This window comes from Macaca mulatta, chromosome 7, assembly GCF_049350105.2.
Source record: "Macaca mulatta isolate MMU2019108-1 chromosome 7, T2T-MMU8v2.0, whole genome shotgun sequence".
Lineage (NCBI taxonomy): Eukaryota > Metazoa > Chordata > Mammalia > Primates > Cercopithecidae > Macaca > Macaca mulatta.
In genome coordinates this window covers 37,833,739-37,853,356 of record NC_133412.1, presented here as the reverse complement: position 1 = coordinate 37,853,356, position 19,618 = coordinate 37,833,739, and the positions used below count along the sequence as shown (strand labels likewise).

General features: G+C 38.4%; 2 protein-coding genes and 1 long non-coding RNA gene across 17 annotated transcripts in view; 2 read left to right on the top strand and 1 right to left on the bottom strand.

The window, feature by feature from the left end:
* The window catches only part of RORA (RAR related orphan receptor A), a 744,325-nt gene extending 734,476 nt beyond the window's left edge, over window positions 1–9,849 (top strand). For both annotated transcript variants that reach the window (XM_015142369.3, XM_001100971.5), the window contains one exon: window positions 501–9,849. In XM_015142369.3, the coding sequence (XP_014997855.2) occupies window positions 501–665 (165 nt within the window). In that variant the 3' untranslated portion in view covers window positions 666–9,849. The remainder of the gene's footprint in view (window positions 1–500) is intronic.
* Window positions 1–19,411, bottom strand: part of LOC144329909 (uncharacterized) — a 113,446-nt gene extending 94,035 nt beyond the window's left edge. The window contains exons 1-2 of the long non-coding RNA XR_013395645.1: window positions 19,142–19,411; window positions 9,541–9,608 (exon numbers count right to left, since the gene is read on the bottom strand). This is a non-coding gene — a long non-coding RNA (uncharacterized LOC144329909). The remainder of the gene's footprint in view (window positions 1–9,540; window positions 9,609–19,141) is intronic.
* Window positions 19,412–19,414: 3 nt separating this feature from the next.
* Window positions 19,415–19,618, top strand: part of ICE2 (interactor of little elongation complex ELL subunit 2) — a 57,015-nt gene continuing 56,811 nt past the window's right edge. For 10 of the 14 annotated variants that reach the window (XM_077939514.1, XM_015142365.3, XM_077939515.1 and 7 more), the window contains exon 1: window positions 19,415–19,538. The gene's annotated coding sequence lies outside the window, so the exon portion shown is untranslated. The remainder of the gene's footprint in view (window positions 19,539–19,618) is intronic. The other 4 variants (XM_077939513.1, XM_077939517.1, XM_077939512.1 and 1 more) reach the window with 1 other exon arrangement.

Below are 19,618 nucleotides of genomic sequence, written 5' to 3'. Positions count from 1 at the left end.
ATAGTTGGCATTCTATGACATGACTATATTATCATTTATTTATTTATTTATTTATTTATTTTAAGAGACAGAGTCTCACTCTGTCACCCAAGCTGGAGTGCAGTGGCGCGATCTTGGCTCACTGAAACTTCTACCTCCCAGGTTCTAGCAATTCTCCTGCCTCAGCCTCCTGAGTAGCTGGGATTACAGGCGCACACTGCCATGCCTGGCTAATTTTTTTTTCAGTAGAGACGGAGTTTTGCCGTGTTGCCCAGGCTAGTCTCGAACTCCTGAGCTCAGGCAATCCACCTGCCTCAGCCTCCAAAAATGCTAGAATTACAGGCGTGAGCCACCGCGCCCAGCCATCATTTATTTTTACCAATCCTCTGCTACAAGATGTTTAAGTTGCTTTAAGGGTGTTTCACCATTATAAACAATGTCATAAAGATCATTCAGATTCCCTGATCTCTGATTTTTATACCTGTTCTTGCCTGACAGTGTGTCCTTTCTTCCACTTACAGTTAATATGCAAGGTGTCTACATTAAGAGCCTTATGTGGACGACATACAGAAAAGCTAATGGCATTTAAAGCAATATACCCAGACATTGTGCGACTTCATTTTCCTCCATTATACAAGGAGTTGTTCACTTCAGAATTTGAGCCAGCAATGCAAATTGATGGGTAAATGTTATCACCTAAGCACTTCTAGAATGTCTGAAGTACAAACATGAAAAACAAACAAAAAAATTAACCGAGACACTTTATATGGCCCTGCACAGACCTGGAGCGCCACACACTGCACATCTTTTGGTGATCGGGGTCAGGCAAAGGAGGGGAAACAATGAAAACAAATAAAAGTTGAACTTGTTTTTCTCATGCATATGATTTCCATTATGCCTACAGATATGGACCCTTTTTCTGTCTTGACTTCTTGATCGTTGACCTCTGTTTACAACAGAAGGAGGGTACTAAAGTTGGAGGATTTCCTTTTCTTGTAGCTCACTGCCCACAGACTTTCTACAGAGTCAGCAATCTGTCAGTAACAACAGAGAGTCCAGCAATAATCGGTGACTGGTGTGCATAGCGGAGGTTGCGGCATTACTTTGCACAACTGGCTCTTTGTTTCATGAAGGAAGTTTTTATTTTTTCACCGATTATTGCCAGTCCGCAGGATGGCATGAAAAGGGTCCATAGCAGTAGCAACAATAGCATTATAATATATTACAGGGTAAATGGGCATGAAGACTATATATAGCTAAAAGAGATATTGTTTATATATTGTTTTAAGTAATATAAAATGTAGTTACTGGTGTAGCTTTTCCTGTTGAATTGATAAGGCACTTTCATTTTGCACCTTTTTCTTTAAATTAAATGCTAGCGTGTTCACTGTCGTGTCGCATGTGCACCAGAAACACAAGTTTAACTGAGAAGGCTTGGAAGGTACGTCGGGAGGTATTTATGCTGCTGTTTACAAAATTACTTTTAAAAGACTGGCTGGTCATATCTAGAAATCACCACGTTGGATTTTTTTTTTTAAACATGTGAATTTGGAATGAGAAACGGAACTCTCCCTAAATTATACTTTGCTTTTTGTTAAGTTTAAGGATAGATGTGTTTATGCTTCATACAAAGTTGAATGAATGATTGGCGCGGTGGACGTATACCATCATGCTCTTTTTTTGTTTTGTTTTGTTTTTAAAGCTTTTTAAAATGCCACCTCATGGAGGCAAGGGAGGGGAAGCTCATTTTACACAATTCAGTAGTTAAATATGGACTCGGTCTCAACTTGGAATTCTTATGCTTTGAGAACAAATCAATAACCAGAATATTTATTGGAATCTAGCTTTTATTATAAGAAGGACCCAAAGATTATATCTCGAGCAAACGCACACTCCCCATGTGAGGACATGAAGCATTTACTCTGTGAATGTTTAAATGTTCTTGGTATAATCTAGGAACCCTGTGAGTTTATCTCAAAGTGAACTGATTCTAGATTTGTTGTCAATACATGCTATATGTTGCTCTTCATATTTGAAAAACGATGGATAGGAGGGTGAGGGAAGCATACAACATTGAACCAGTTTCTCTTATTTAAATATTAAATACTTTAAGCCTTTAAAGTGAAGTTGATGCTAGCTGCAAACATTTACTCTTGTATTTATCTTCACTAGGAAACTGTGGACTGTAATTTATTTTATTAAATATTTAGAAGATTATTTGGCTTGTGTGTTCAGGTGAGAAATACTGAGTTGTTTTTGTTTAATTTCATGGTTTTTTTTTTTTTTTTTTTAATAATCCCTAGTAGGGGAAGGGGAAAGAAACAGCCTGATAAACAGGTGTGCATATTTTAAAAACAAGTGACCTTTTGGGAATGTAGGCATTTAGACGATGATTTTAGTCGCACTAGGGGTGGGATTCAAACTACTGGTCAAAGACCATTTTGTACAGAAAAGGGAACATCTCCGATGGGTGTTAAGGTAGGAGTTTCCACACAGCCCTTTATGTCTGAGAAATAGTCTCCTCTGCCATTGGGGTCCCTGTGGAATCTTCTACAGGAACTGCAGCTCTTCACGTCATGCTGGGTTACCAGCATGGGCTTCCCAGAGCACTTCACTCTGTTTCTAACTCCACTGACTTTTCTGACTTGTTTCCTGAGGGACTTGGAAAAGGGGAAGGTATTATTCACACAGATGTGTGTATGAAGCCTAAATAACATCCAACTTTTTTTTCAAAAACATAGTAAGAGTTTAACCATAAATAGAAGATAAGAGTAATATTCCTTTAAATTTATTACAGGCATGTAAAATTTTATGTGTTTATAGAGAGATGCTAACTGTCAGCATATAGTATTTATATTGGGGCAAGAAGGGTTAAACCAAATCTTTAATTTAAGTAAGCATAGTTCCTTTAAAGATCAATAGTATTTATACTCTAAAAAGAGTACCAAGCTTAGTTCAGTTATTTATTCATCCATTTTTTTTTTCTATTATTTCTCCTTTGAGGGGAAATGGTGTTTTGTTTTTGTTTGAGTTTTGTTTTTTTGGTTTTTTGGTTTTGGTTTTGTTTTGTTGTCATTCAGATTCACTAAATTTGGGGATGGTTTTATTAAAGTATATTAACTTCTTTTTAACCAAAGCTTTCTGAATATGACCAGCCTCAGGTGCTAGCGCATTAAAGAGCAACTAAACCTAATTCCAGTGTCCATTTGTGAAATAATAAAAGCTAATTAAATTTCTCTAAGGGTGAGAGAGAACATAATGTTGAACTTAAAAGAAATTCCTTTTCCCAGAAAGGATTCTGCATGTAGCTACAAACAAACAAACTCATGCTCTAACCTCGGTAATAGTCATGCCATGGTGACATTGCTTTTATGGTAAACCAAGATAGGTAATATGATGCTTCTTCCCAGGTGTTTCTGAAAGGAAAGCAGGGGTGGAGCTTAAGAGCCCAGTCCACTGATTGACATAGTGGAATGGAATAGTAGACAGAGACATGCTCCGTGAAACAAGAAAACAACTGACTACTCTTTGGATCGATGCATCGAAGTTGGGATCTGATGTTAAACAATAAATTCAGTTTAAAAAAAAAAATATGGAGCTCAGAAAAGGATGTGAAAAACTTTGTATTTTCCTTTCTTCATTATTATAAAAACACCTATGTGACCTATAAAATACATGGGTGATATCAGAACAATTATCCTAAATAGTTCTTATAATTAAAGTTTCCTAAATTTCAATCTCCAATATTTTAAGGATTAGAACCACATCAGTGTCAGCCCCGCTGCTATAATGCCTTTATACAATTTTTTTTACATAAGGCAAATAAGGCTTTTGTACAAAGCCTGAATACCTTCTGTTCCACTGGTGTCCAAATGGTTATTATATTGTGAAAAACCTGGCCTTGGTCACAATGCAAACAAAAGTACAGATGAAAGTGCTTTTTGGACAGTTTGCAAATTGTGTTAAAGCTATGGATTTTTTTAAAAGTGTTCAGCATCTTAATTTGTATTAAAGCTATGGATTTTTTTTTAAAGTCTTCAGCATCCTAATTCACCCTTTCTAACTTAAGAAAAACGTGACTTAAGACACTGCTTCTAAGTTTGGTTGTTCTTTATAGTGTGGATACCCAGTTATCTGTGAGCATATGGGGGTGGGCTGAGAGTCAGGTGAGGAAGGAGTGTGAGTGTGTGTGTGTGTGTGTGTGTGTGATTTGCATGTGTATGATGTGTGTGCGTTGGACCGCTTCTAGGCTACTAAGTGTCAATGGAAAAGAAAATGTATTCAAAATACTTAAATCAAAACTAGAAGATGGGGAAAAAAAAAGATTTATTCTATACAAAGCCTTGTCTGGACCACTTTAGAGAGACTTCTATTTTTTTAACCCTTCTATAAATATTTGATGGCACTTGAAATATTCCTGCAATAAAATGTGATTTGTGTAAAGAAAAAAAGATTTTGTAATGTGAAACAAAGAAAGAAAGTAATGTAATTTTCTAAAAAAAAAAATACAAACAAACAAACTTTGTATTATTTTCTTGATGGAATTTGTCTATCTGTCTTTGGAAAACTTTTTATTTCATTGAATGTGCCATAGTAGAAATGTGTGTTTTTAGTTTTAGACTAAGGAATAGCTAGCTGTTGTATTCCGACATTCCAAAATGCAAAACCTAGTAGTATCTTTCATGAAAAGGTTTAAGTAGTATGTAAGCTTCTCTCATTGTTGCTTTTTTGCACATGTTCTTCATTCCTCTCTAGTGCAATATGTACATAGAGCACTTGCGGGTGTACCTTGATCCCTCAGGGAAAAATACATATTTGTACAGTTTTTTGGGGTTTTTTTGTTTTTTGGGTTTTTTTTGTTTTGTTTCGCCTTTTGTTTTTGGCTAAGGAATGTCGATCGAATCACTTCTTATTGTTGAGGGGCAGCCAGATAATAATCCTAAAGCCACTGTTTCAAACATTGATTGTTTAAATCATATGTCCTTCCAATGCTATTATTTTAAGATAATAATAAAAAGTTATTTTCTGACAGTTCTTTGTGCTGATTGGTGAAAAACAAGGGTAAATAAGCACCTTATAATTGACTTACTGTGAATGACAATCCATCTTGATATCAACGATAGAAGCCCTATCATTTTGGAGTTGGGGTTAAGAGTCAGAAACAATGTGCTCAGGGATCTCCTAAAACTCTTAAAACAGGGTGGCCAGTACTACTGGGACAAATTGTGTTTTTTATTATTAATAATAATGATAATAATACTATCCCTCCAAGGCACAAGTGAACTATATAGAACTGCGTGTGTGTAAACTCTTTACTCTCGTCTCATTTTGTTGAGTTCAGAACTTGATGTGCTCTTCAGTCTTGTGTTTCAAAACACTGAATAACTTCCAAAGCAAAGTTATGCCAGTGTGTTCAAAAGATAAATTAATAGATAATGTACCAGCAAAGAGCATCATTCAAAGTATAGTCCTTGCATATTCCAGTTACCATTTCTCTAATAATTAAAATATTCATGATAAATATATATATAGCATATGTTAAAATCTATTTCAAATTCTACATATTAAGGATGAAAATTTTTAAAACCAGTAATAAGAGGAGAGACCTGCCTATCAGTATAGTGATATAGGTAAAAGATAAACTACAAAATACCAGCAATTAACTATTGTTTTCATGTGTTCTCCTCTAGAAGCAAACCAAAAATTCCTTCATGGAAAACAATTCTTACTTCTACATGTGTAGTTTATATCTGATGCATTACAAGAGCTAATGTTTAAGGACAAAACAAAACCTGCCTGTATGACAGCAGCACCTCGAGCCAACATTTAGTGTTACATGTTATATTTTTTTGTTATCATATTCCACATATTACTTTCCATAAAGTCAAAGAAGTTCAGTGTAATTGTTGGCTCTGATTCTTCCATCTTGGGATACACATTCACAAGAAGATTTATATATTTTCTTACTATGACAGAGGAACGTAATCTGGGAAAACTTCCCATGTCTATAAGATGAAAAGGATACCTTTACCATGTTGTTTTTGATAATAAAGAATATGGAAACCGGTAGAAATCTCTCCTCTCTGTGTGTATTTGTATATGTGTGTATACACACACACGTTATTGACATTTTTACATAACATGTGATTGCCTCTTCTTATAAAGTTATGATATAGAACCCCATGAAAACTACTTTATATTATAGATCAAGTAATGTGCCCAGAAATGCAATTGCAACAGTAAATCTTGATCTATTGGTAATAGTCTATGATACAGGTCTTCTATTCTGTACCTAAATATAATATTAGTAAAGAGGTTCAATCAGATTTTATTATAGAGACCTTCCTCTTGCTATTTATTTTTAAGAGATGAGAAGACTGACTAGCAATGTCTCCACAGTGCAATTGGTTTCACTTCTGGATCTGTCTGTCTGTCTGTGTAGGTGAGATCAGTGTTGTCAGGCTCTCAGAATAATTTTTAAAAGAATCCAGAAGCCTGACTTCATACCAAGTAGCCATCCTAGATGGGCAGGGGGGATCTCCACGTTCAACCAAACCCTCAGAACTTAGAGCAATAAATACATTCAGTCATTTATGTATAAATGAATGACAGAATATTCAATCCAAATAGAAACAACCTTTTTTCAGTGATGCAACATAACATGGAGTCTTATATTGAGAAAGTGAATATGAATATTTTAAATAGATGCCTAGAAAATCTGTGTTTGCTGTTTACATTTAGTGTACTTTGCCACATTAGCAGTACCACACTTCTTTTTCTTTCATCCTTCTAAGAACTAATGAAAGATAACTTGCTATTAGCTTTGACATGCTGCACATGCCATTATGTTGTTCTCTAAGAACAACTAAATTCTCTCCAGTGTTCATGTGTGATTCCTTTTTCATCATTATTACTTTAATGTGGATGAATACTATTTCTAGGAACTTGTCACTGAACAGATTGCATATGTAAATGCAGATAATTCTTCAGCAATATAGTGAAAATGATTTCACAAAAAAAAAGAAATTCCATATGTACTGTATACATCTTCCTGAATCCAAAATTCTCTTGTTATCCACACAGTCTGAAATCTCATATTAAACAGTGGTAAATTTTTAAACATTAGGACATTAGCTGGCTGCTTCTATAAATGTACCTGTATTGTCTGCCTGCTCCTTTTGTGGAGATGTGTTTTTGTATTGGATGTTTGGGCCAATGGGAGGCTTCAAGCTACAACATATTTTCCCAGTTTAAATAATATTTAACATATGACAAACCCCAGACAAGGCTTTTAATATGTATAAAGAACTGCAGTGTTAGGTGGTTTATTTGCAAACCGTTTTCAATGTTGTCCATTTTTATGGCACCTTTAACAATATTCTTGTTTCCAAAGTACAAAAAAAATAGGTTAAATAATCTAGCCATAACTGAATGTCAAGCAATAAAACAAATGACTTTTGTGCATAGACTTAAAAAATACAAATTTTAGACATCTGCATGTAAATGCAATCTCTTGTTTACTGCTTTCTTCAACTTGAGCAATCGATTCCTTATTTACTATTAACTTAAGAACTTGTAATGGCCTGTAAACATTTTCTCTCTTACTCTTCTTTCAAATTTACCTGTCCCTGCTTTTGAGTCATAATATTTAATGTTGTTCTGCACATCTCTATACAGTTAACTTTTTGGCTTTCATTCTGTATAGATAAGAAAATGTTATATTATAAACAGCCTACTCAGTGCAAATATTTATCTGTTTATCAAATCCACAATATGCTGTATAATACCAGTTTTACTATATAATCTATTTTAGACATAGCTGTTTAGAACTAGAGTGTGCTATTTTTGTGTTTTTCTGATGTGTGGTGCTAGACAAGTTACTTTTGTGAACAAAAAATATCCCTTTTATTCCTAGACAATACCACCTTTGGGTCTTGTTAATTTCACTGAGTATAACTATATATTTGTATATATATACATATATATATATATCTACCTATGCCCAACTGGCAGCTGTATCAGAGTGCTGGATTTGGGACATGCTTTTCTCTTTAAATACATAATATCGTTATATAAATTATTCTAGAGTGTATTTAATTAGGATAAAATTACTTCCTTAGTATGGATATTTGACATCTATAGGGTGAATTTGTTTATAAATATGGCTATATGGAAACTTATTGGCATTTACTTTATGTTTGCTACTTGGCTTTATAGCATATCTCCTAAGCTGAAAAATAATTTGCCAGGCCTTCAAGATCCTAAAGAAACTTGTTTAATGGAGTAATATACTTTTTTTTCTTATTAAGGAATTATATTATGGGCACCTAACAGAGTTGTATTCTTAGCTCCTATTATAGATAATAGGCATTTATATAAAATATCCTAGATGGCTTGATGGCAGAATAAACCTTTCCCCTCCTACCTGAGTCATGAGAAGGATGGAGACGTCCTCTGCCAGAACATGGGCCATAAAGCAAATTCGACACGGGATGTTCTGTTTCAATATAACCTCAACCAGTTCCATGAACTGAGTGAAGGACCTTCATTTTTAAAGTTATTTAATAATGAGCTTAATTAAGCCTTTCTACGCATTCTCCCAAGATCTATTGGCATTATTAAAAAGCAAAGTTTATCAAATATCTAACTAAGGATGTAGTTAACCTTATTAAATATTGATTAGAATTGTTCTGTAATATTACTGAATTTGTAAGATCTTTAGCAAAGATTTTTGAGCAATTTATAAATGTAGAGCAAATGTTTCTGTTTACTGCACTTTTTGTAATTGAAGGTGATAAATTCTCAAGCCATGATTATTGGCTTCCATGCACTGCATATTTACCCACAATTCTAGACATTTTCCATTTTTGTGGAACAGTTGCTGTTACCTTAACTATAAATTCAATTGTGTGGTTAATGAGAGCTAATGCTAGTAGTTAACCTTTTAAAGTGGATTGGCTACAGTTGAGGGAGAAATCTCTTTTAATATAAATCACATCATTCCTTAACTGCCTCGCTTGGAAAGAGATTGAAACCTTTTTTTTTTAAAGCACCATTTAGCATCCTAAGCTTCCTGAGGGTAGAGATTGTATGTATCTCTTTGCGTCTGCACAATGGCTAGCACAGGTCAGCATTTGACAATTGTTAAATGATAACAAGTGTGCCCCAATTAAAACTTTTTTCCTGGGTTGTTTTGTGAAATTTATAAAGTAAGCCAAGCCTTATGGTTAACATTCTCTTCTACAACCAAGTATTAAAGCCACATTTAAAAAGACCACATGAAATGCTGATTCTAATTGTGTGTAGGTCTTGAGGATGAAGCACACAAATTTCACAAACCTCTGTGTGAGTAAACAAACTTAGCCTTCTGTAAATATACATGCAAGTTTGGAAACAGTAATACTGTACCTATGAATATATGGTCTGTTTTGTGTACAGTATGTAAAAACTCCTTTTCTGCCACACTAAAAATGCAAGCCATTTATGGGAATCCTAAAACTAGTACTGAACTAAAACTTTGCTAATGATCTTTATTAGAGGATCATCCAACTTTCCACTTACCTTGGGTTTTCTTTTCAATTCACTCTTACAGTAGTCTGCTTATTTCCAGCTGTTTATTTTATTGAGTCCTGAATTTAAAAAAAAAAATATTTTGATTCATTTTGTAAATACAAGCTGTACAAAAAAGAGAGATTTAATGTTGTCTTTTAAATACTCCAATTTTCATTCTAATATGAATGTTGTTATATTGTACTTAGAAACTGTACCTTTAATATTACATTACCTTTATTAAAAGTGCATTGAACACATCAATTTTAGATGTGCTTTATGTACTGTTATCCTATAATAAAACTTCAGCTTCTAATGGAACATTTGCCTTTTCTTCTTTTTTCTTGGTTATTGAATTGGGCTGTACATAGTTTCCTAGCTTACATGTTGCCTCTAGTGAAGGGTCTAGGAGAGACTCGGTAAGATCCACAGACTAGCAGCACGGCATCTCCTGCGACTTTGTTGGAACTGCAGAATCCCAAGCACGCCCCAGACCTACTAAATCAATCTGCATTTTTATAGGATCCCAGGTGATCTGTATGCACATTACAGTGTGGGAAGCACTGGTGTATAGTACAGCACTTTTTTTTGGTTTGTGACGGAGTTTCTCTTTTGTTGCCCAGACTGGAGTGCAATGGCGTGATCTCGGCTCACTGCAACCTCCACCTCTCAGGTTCAAGCAATTCTCCTGCCTCATCCTCCCAAGTAGCTGGGATTACAGACTTGCACCAACACACCTGGCTAATTTTGTATTTTTAGTAGAGACTGGGTTTCTCCATTTTGAGGCTGGTCTCTAACTCCTGACCTCAGGTGATCCACCCACCTCGGCCTCCCAAAGTGCTGGGATTACAGGCGTGAGCCACCATTCCCGGCTTTTTTTTCTTTTTTTTAAGACACAGTCTCACTCTGTCGCCAGGCTGGAGTGCAGTGGCACGATCTTGGCTCACTGTAACCTCTGCCTTCCAGGTCCAAGCGATTCTCCTGCCTCAGCCTCTCGAGTAGCTGGGACTACAGATGTGTGCCACCACACCCGGCTAAGTTTTGTATTTTTAGTAGAGACAGGGTTTCACCATGTTGGTCAGGCTGGTCTCGAACTCATGATCCACCTACCTCGGGCTTCCAAAGTGCTGGGATCACAGGCGTGAGCCACTGTGCCTGGCCAGTGTAGCACTTCTTAAAAAATTATTGGCCGGGGACTTTTTAAAAAAATATTGGGTGGGCGCGGTGGCTCACGCCTGTAATCCTAGCACTTTGGGAGGCCAAGATGGGCAAATCACGAGGTCAGGAGTTAGAGACCAGCCTGACCAACATGGTGAAACCCTGTCTCTAGTAAAAATGCAAAATTTAGCCAGGCTGGTGGCACGCGCCTGTAGTCACAGCTGCTCGGCAGGCTGAGGCAGAAGAATCACTTGGACCTGGGAGGCAGAGGTGGCAGTGAACCAAGATCGCACCACAGCACTCCAGCCTGGCGACAGAGCAAGACTCCACCTCAAAAAAATAAATAAATAAAAATTATTTGCTGCCATTTTGCAGGGAAAATATGTTGAAAAGGATCAAGCAACGCTTTTGATCAGAGAAGGCAAAGAAAGAAGTATTAACATGTGAGATAACACCCACTGATCGACAGTCACTCTTGGAAACGCAGAATTGAGAATTCTGAAGTTGCTTATCTCAAAGGAAAAGGGTGACATGACTGATCAGTCCTATCTTCCCTGAGTGCAGGAGAGAAATCCTGAATGCATAGTATATTTTGTCATCGTTGCTTTAGAAATCATTAAAATTGAATTGCAAAAATGTTGCCAAAGACTTTATTATTAGAGTCTCTGACTACCTGCAGTGTCATTGCCCCACTCCCACCCCTTCTTTTGAGTAAATTACTTAGGGGTGAACCATAAATTTAGCATCAGCTAAGTATTACACCATTTTAACGGTGCAAAAACCTCGTCATCAATTACTTTCAAAGTAATATCAAGGACATTCAAATTATAAAATACTCTGAAGTCAAAATAAAGGCAACTGAGCTGGCATTTTCCTCCACATATCATAATGCCTAAGCATCCCCTACACTCAGTAGCATTCAATAAATATCTGAATTATTCCCCAAAGTTGCTGCAAGTAGTAAACAATCCCTGATCCTGCTTTTGTGTTTAAGCAAAAACAGAATGAAATATTATGCTTGTGAAACCTTTGTAGCCCATCAAATTCTACATAATTATAAACACTACACTTTACTGTGTGCAGAAATTGAGTTAATGAAAACAGAGTTTAAAATATGAAATCTGTCACCTCTAGATCTCTGCCCAAACTCATGCCTAAACTCCTTTTGCTAAAAATGATTTACAGCCACCTCTTTATCCTGGATTAGCTTGCTCAGTTTCAAAAAGGGTACTTAAATGGGAATATAGAACAGACTTCTTAAAATTCTGTTTCTGATGATCTCACAGGAAAAGCAGAAAGACAACAAGTGTCAGGTTATTAATAAAGTCTAGGAAAGAAAGCAAAAGTAATAACCATAGTCTGGTCGGTAAGAATGTCTTAGTTGCCACTGTTACTACTAAAGTTTTCTTCATGAGGCAAGAGGAAGCAAGGGGCAAGTCTAGCCCCTCAAAAGCGGACTTCACATCTAATGTGCATTTGTACCAAATGGGCAGGTGCAGAGGCCTCAGCTTCTCCTAACAGGCCTGTGAAAACACCGAGTCACATGCATGTTGGTAGGGAAGATAGCTGCTGCTATGCTGAGATGCAACTAAGCACCTTGGCTTTCCCTTTTGAAGAAGAAACTGAAGATAGGGCCCAGTGGTGTTCAAAACCATGGTCCAAAACAGGTTACTAATGTCATATAAGTCATCAGAGACAGGAAGAAAAAAAGATATTTCCATGCTTAAGGTATTTCCGGAACTTGATAGTGAGAAGGGAATGTTTGCTCAAGAGAACCCCCCTGGATTCCATCAGAATCACAGTGATGGCTCCCCTACTGCTTCTACTCCCCACTCCCAGCTTTTGAAGCAAGGCTGGACTCCCAACGGTGGCAGAAGCCTCACTCTAGGAGATTAACAGGAGCCCTCTCCTTTCACTGTGCCACCAGTTGTGAGCTGAAGAAAACTCCTGGTTTCTTTCTAATGTCATTTATCTCTCATGTTGGAAAGAGAGAAACCAGTCTTTCTGAACTTAATTTGATTCTAGATTTTTTTCTCCTTGGGAGGGGAAAATGTCAACTCCAGTATAATATAGTCATCTATCAGTAATCCATTTGTTATTTACCTACTTGATAGACTTCTCAAACAATATTTTTAATTCCAGTATAACTTCCCTTTTGTGGGGAAGAAACTACATCATCTATCAATGGTTCTTTGCTTGAAGAACAAAAATTAGTATTAGCCTTGCCTAAAATCTATTATAATGACTTCCTAACAAGCCCCATACCTACCCCTTCTACCATTCTCTCTCCACCCCTCTGATAAAACACACACTGCATTCTAAAGACAAACACAATTTTTAAATTATTCAACTTGGAATTATCTCTGTTATCAACTGTCTCTGTAGGACACTTACATGCTTTAAAAGACTATCTTTCAAGTGAACAATGATTTCTGGGATTTTTTTCAGCCCAGGGGCCACATAATACAGAACGTATCTAAATATATTTTAGAAAATATTATCTTCTGAGTAGAAAAAAATCAAACACTTTAGCCATTCTGTTCTTACACAGCATATCCTGGGCCAGAGTATTTTGCTGGTTTTCGGCATTAATGATGATTCCCTCCCCACTTGAAATGCCATTTATTGCTGAAAGGCCTGACTTAACAAACTGCAGTTAGCAACAGTATTTTCCCCAAAAGTTTCTGAATCAATTACCAAATTGAAACCTTCTTGCTAGAGGGCTATATCTGGATTTTCATTTTGAAAATACCTTATGGATGATTGTAAATTCATGAGGCAATTCCCTGAGTGAAGCAGTTACCAAGCTGTAAACTATTCCAAGGCCAAGTTTACCCCATATCAAGCAAAGGAAGCTCATTAGCTGAGGGGTAGAAAAATGACTTATTACTGATTTAAAAAAAAAAAAAATGATCTTGCACATTTATCTATCTTGATTTGGTCCCCAAGAAGAAATGAACACCTAGTAACAACTATGATAACTTCACTTAGTCAATGTTTGCAGTTTTCAGAGTTCTTTGTCAAATTCTGGTCCAATTAAACATTTTATAAACTCAAACAAGTACATACTCTTATAAACTCTTTCAAAATTAAATTGGCTTCTCATTCAACTTCTGGGTTTGTTTGTTCCCCAGTTTACCAGAAATTGAAAACGACATCTTTCTTCTGCTTAAAAATCCACAGAATAAAATGGTGCAATTGCTGTGGGAAACAATCTGACAGTTTTCTGAAAAGTTAAACATAGGCTGGGCCTGGTGGCTCACACCTGTAATCTTAGCACTTTGGGAGGCCGAGGGGAGGATCACCTGAGGCCAGGAGTTTGAAACCAGCCTCAGCAACATAGAAAAAAAAGTTAAACATAAATTTACCATACAACAATTCCACTCCTGATTATCTACTCAAGGGAAATAAAAATGCAAAGTTCACACAAAGACTTGTACACATAAAATGTTCACATAAATGTTGCCCTCAGCAACATTATTCAGAAAAGCCAAAAAGTGGAAACCATCTAAATGTTCATCAAATGTTGAATGGATAAAAAAAAATGGGCATATCCATAAATGAGCTGCTACTGAGCAACAGAAAGGAATAAATACTGATACATGCTACAACATGGATGATCCTTAAAACATTACGCTAAGAATGCAGACACAAAAGACAACATATTGTATGATTTCATTAAATGAAATGTCCAGAAATGGCAAACCTATAGAGACAAAGTAGATTAATAGTTGCCTGGGGCTGGAAAGAGGCACTGATTACAAATGGGCACACAGGATTTGGGGGTTAATGGAAATGTTCCAAAACTTTATCATGTTGATGGTTGCGAAACTTCATACATTTACTAAAAGTCACCTAATGGTACAACTAAAATGAATGAATTTTGTGATATGTAGCTTATAACTCAAGCTATTTAAAACACACATAAACATATACACACACAGATTCCCCATAATGCAGAAAATAAAGTACAAAATCTCTAGCATGGCAATGAAGACCCTGTCTAGTCTGCTTCACCATTTCCGGTCCAACAACCTTCATTTCCCCAACACAGCGATGCAACAGTTTTTCCTCTTCCCCAGAATATGTGGAGCTGTTCACACTTCTGTGCTTTTTTTTCCCCACACCTTCTTTTCCTCTTCCCCAGAACATGTGGAGCTGTTCACACTTCTGTGCTTTTTTTTTCACACCTTAAAACCCACAGCCCCTTTGCTACCCAGTGAACTCTATTCATCCTTCAAGACCCAAAGTAAATTAAACTCTGAAGTAATCTCTAAATTGTCTCCATCAGAATGAATTTCTTACTCATTTGTGGTCCCATGGAATCCGGCCACCGCACTCCAGCCTGGGTGACAGAGCGAGACTCCGTCTCAAAAAAAAAAAAAAAAAAAAAAAAAAAAAGAAGAATCTTCTATATATAAGTATATCATTTCCTTTTTTTTTTTTTTTTTTTCCCTTTTTTTGAGATTGATTTCGCTCTTGTTGCCCAGGCTGGAGTGCAATGGCATGATCTTGGCTAAGTGCAACCTACGCCTCCCAGGTTCAAGTGATTCTCCTGCCTCAGCCTCCCAAGTATCTGGGATTACAGGCCTGCGCCACCACATCAGGCTAATTTTGTATTTTTAGTACAGACAGGGTTTCTCCATGTTGGTCAGGCTGGTCTTGAACTCCCAACCTCAGGTGATCCGCCCACCTCAGCCTCCCAAAGTGCTGGGATTATAGGCTTGAGGCACCGCGCCCGGCCCACCATTTCTTCTGTGCATTATAAGTCTCTGTACAGTGCCACCTCCACTGTGTTTTGTTCATCTTTGATTTTTCTTTCAGAAAAATTATATAGTAATAGCTAGTATTTACTCAACATTTACTCTTTGCAATGCACTTTTAATATATTCTAGTCCTCACAACAATTCTGTAGGTGAGGTATCACTGCCTCCATTATTCAGAGGAAGAAACTGAGACTCAGAGGACACACAACATGCCTAGGATCACACTGCCAGTAGACAGAAAAACTGAGATGCAAACCTGAGATACGTATCTACTGGAATCCAAAAGTCCATGTTCTTGCCACTAAGCTTCTTGTGGTTTACACAACAGACAAGAAAGGATGCATATTGTATTGTATGTTACTCCGCTGGGGCTGCTATGACAATTCCATAGCCTGGGAGGCTTAAACAACAGATATTTATTTTCTCACAGTTCTGGAGGCTTGGAAGTCCAGATCCAGCTGCCAGCCAATTTGGTTTCTAGTGAGAACTCTGTTTCTGGCTTGCAGATGGCTACCTTTTTGCTGTGTCTTCACTCGGTGGAGAGAGTGAGCTGTGGTTTCTCTTCTTCTGACAAGGGCTGTGAACTCCATCATTGGGACTGCACCCTTGTATCTTAATCTAAACCTACTTACCTCCTAAAGATACCACCTCCAAATACCATTAGGATTCCTTGTAGTAAACAAAAATTATAGGAGGCCATTAGGCTCCTATAATATGACATATGAATTTATATATATACATATTCATATAACATATGAATTTTGGGAAGACGCACAATGCACATGTTGGCAAGAATTATGAGACCTAAGTTTTAGTACCAGTTTTATCACTGATCATGTGATGTTGGAAAAGTCACTTGACAATCTTGAAACGAGCCCATTTCCTTGTAAGGAAAACGAGAGGGTTGGACTAGATAATCTCCAACTCATGTTCTGGTTCTAAAAATTCTGATTCTGTGTGCCATCTTGCAACCACTGAAACTCAGATATACCAGTTCAGAGCATACTGTTTGGTGATGATCTGAAATCTCAACACAGAGCTGTATGGTGATGCTACCATATCACACTACCATGGGCAGGTACCTCCCAGGAGCGTGAGCTCTTGAACCATTAGAGCAGTTCCTTCGGGCCAGGCCAGGCGTCCCCAATTCTCCCTGACTGCATGCTTTGTGAGAAGGTACCCAACACATGAACTTTGACACTGCCTTCGTCCTACACAAGCCATCCACATCACCTACCTAATAAGAAATACTATCTGGCCGGGCGCGGTGGCTCAAGCCTGTAATCCCAGCACTTTGGGAGGCCGAGATGGGCGGATCACGAGGTCAGGAGATCGAGACCATCCTGGCTAACACGGTGAAACCCCGTCTCTACTAAAAAATACAAAAAACTAGCCAGGCGAGGTGGTGGGCGCCTGTAGTCCCAGCTACTCGGGAGGCTGAGGCAGGAGAATGGTGTAAACCCGGGAGGTGGAGCTTGCAGTGAGCTGAGATCCGGCCACTGCACTCCAGCCTGGGTGACAGAGCAAGACTCCGTCTCAAAAAAAAAAAAAAAAAAAAAAAAGAAATACTATCTGTGGTCAGGCGCGGCGGCGGCTCACGCCTGTAATCCCAGCACTTTGGGAGGCCGAGGTGGGCGGATAACGAGATCAGGAGTTCGAGACCATCTTAACCAACACGGTAAAACCCTGTCTCTACTAAAAATACTAAAATTAGCCGGGCTTGGTGGCGCGTACCTGTTATCCCAGCTACTCAGGAGGCTGAGGCAGGAGAATCACTTGAATCTGAGAGGCACAGGTTGTAGTGAGCTGAGATCGTGCCACTACACTCCAGCCTGGGCGACAGAGGGAGACTCCGTCTCAGAAAAAAAAAAGAAAAAAAGAAATGCTATGTGCACAGTGCCAGGCATTGGTTAATTTTTTTAAGCATTCACAAACACTGTCTCCTAACTGGCCTCCTCCCTTCAATGAATTCCATAGGTTGCCAGGTGAACTTTCCTGAAGCACAGGCAGCCAGTTCTGATCGTGCCATTAAGTAAGCTTTTTTGTTGTTTGTTTCCTAGCATTTTATTTCTTATACAATAAAGTCAAACTTCCTTCGTCTGGCTTATAAGGTCTTATGTGTTCTAGCTTCAACCAGTTTCTCCAACCCCTTTTTCTCTACTACTCTTCAGAAAACTTGCATTCCAGGCAAAATAAACTACCTATGGTTTCCTGTAGCATATTTTTTACATTAACATAATTTCTAACAATATTCTAAATCATTCTAAAATGTCAGCCAGGTGTAGTGGCTCACACCTGTAATCCCAGCACTTAAGAGAGGCGAAGGGGGCAGATCACTTGAGGTCAGGAGTTCAAGACCACCCTGGCCAACATGGTGAAACCCCACCTCTACTAAAAAAACACAAAAATTAGCAAAGTGTGGTGGCGTACACTTGTAGTCTCAGCTACTAGGGAGACTGACGCAGGAGAATCGCTTGAACCTGGGAGGCAGAGGTTGTAGTGAGCTGAGATTGCACCACTGCACTCCAGTCTGGGTGACTCTGTCTTAAAATAAAATGTAGAACATGCTTCCCTAATAGCACACATTTTGTTTATGCAGTAGGTTTATGCAGTTCCTTGTATTAAACAAAATTATAGGAGGCCATTGTTTTGAACTTCTGTACGAGACCCCAACAGACCAGACTAAAATAAAAATGGAATCACTCACGGTCACCACACCGAAAATGAGTTATCTGGCCCTCCAAGAAATCAGGAGATGGATAACAGGCCAGTTTCAATCTTCAATCAGCAAGATAATGAATTTCCTCTGTTTTAGTCCTTACGGCAAAGAGTAACTTGAAGTGACCTGATGTTAACCTATCAGTTATCTTTCTGTTGTTCTGTCTCCACCTTACCAGGAAAGTAACTTTGAAATGACCAATCTGCTTTTTGTTCTTTGTTTCTGCTTTCTACAGCCCTTTTTTCTGTCCGTAAAGCCAACCTCCTCTGTTCCACTCATTGGGGCATTCATTCCATTTTATGGAATGAAGTGTTGCCTGATTCTAGAATCGCAATAAGGCCAATTGAGATCTTTAGATGTGTCAAATTTTTGTCTTTTGACACTTGTGCTGGTCTGTCTAGAATGCCCTCTTCATTCCACATACCCACATTCTTCAAATGAGCCCACATGGCAGATGCCCAGTGCAGTAACTGACATGTAAGTACTCAATACTATTCAAAGCTGCGTTTTGCCCCTCACACTAGCTATTCCTCTCCCTCTAACCTCAATTTTTTCTATACACCTTTCTTATGTAGCTTATTACTTTCTATTGTACTTAATGTAAATGTCTTAGATTGCCAGAGATCCAAAGCACTGGAAAAATCAGTATTCAGTCTTAGTCCATGTGTACCCAGCACCAAACAAAATTACTGTTTATGGTCAATAAATCTTTCCGTAATGAATGAGAACAAAACTAGTGTTTGAACCAGAATGGTCTCTGGTGGAAACTGACAGCTAAAACTGGACGGGGAGTGGAGCAGAGGTGAAGGAGTACTTAATGAGGCCCTACTATGAGCCAGGTACTGTGCAGAGCACAGCTTCATCCTTTGTTTCATTTAATCCTTTCCAAAAAACCGTATGAAGCAGCAGTAACAATTTCATCTCCATTTTACATATGAGGAGTTTGGGTTAGGGAAGTCAGGAAACTTGCCTGAGGTCACAACCAAGTATGTTTGGGTCTTTCCAGTACTGCACTTGTCGCATGTCCTCCTTCCAATTTATCACTCCCCTCCTCTCCCCGATGAAGGTCGAGGACTTTCTAGGAAAACATGCAGCCTCCAACCACTTCCGCCTGGGGAGCCCAGTCTCGCCCTTCGCTGCCAGAACCACACGGAGCGCGCGTGGCGGGAGTGAAGAAGGTGAGCTGCAGTCCGGACGCAAGGCCCCGCCCACTATGTCGCTGGTGACGTCATCACGCAGAGCCGAGTCGGCGCGTCCACATCCTTTAAATATGGTCTTTCCCGGGCGCGCGCGACAATGTGAGGAGTGGGGTGGAGCGTGTGTGGTGTGTGGCTGCGGCCTGGGCAAGAGCCGCCGCGGACCATGAGGTGGGCGGAAAGGCTGTGTTGCAGCCGAGACGCGGACGGGAGGGCGCTGCTGGGCCAGCGGGCGTCCTCATGCAGGGGCG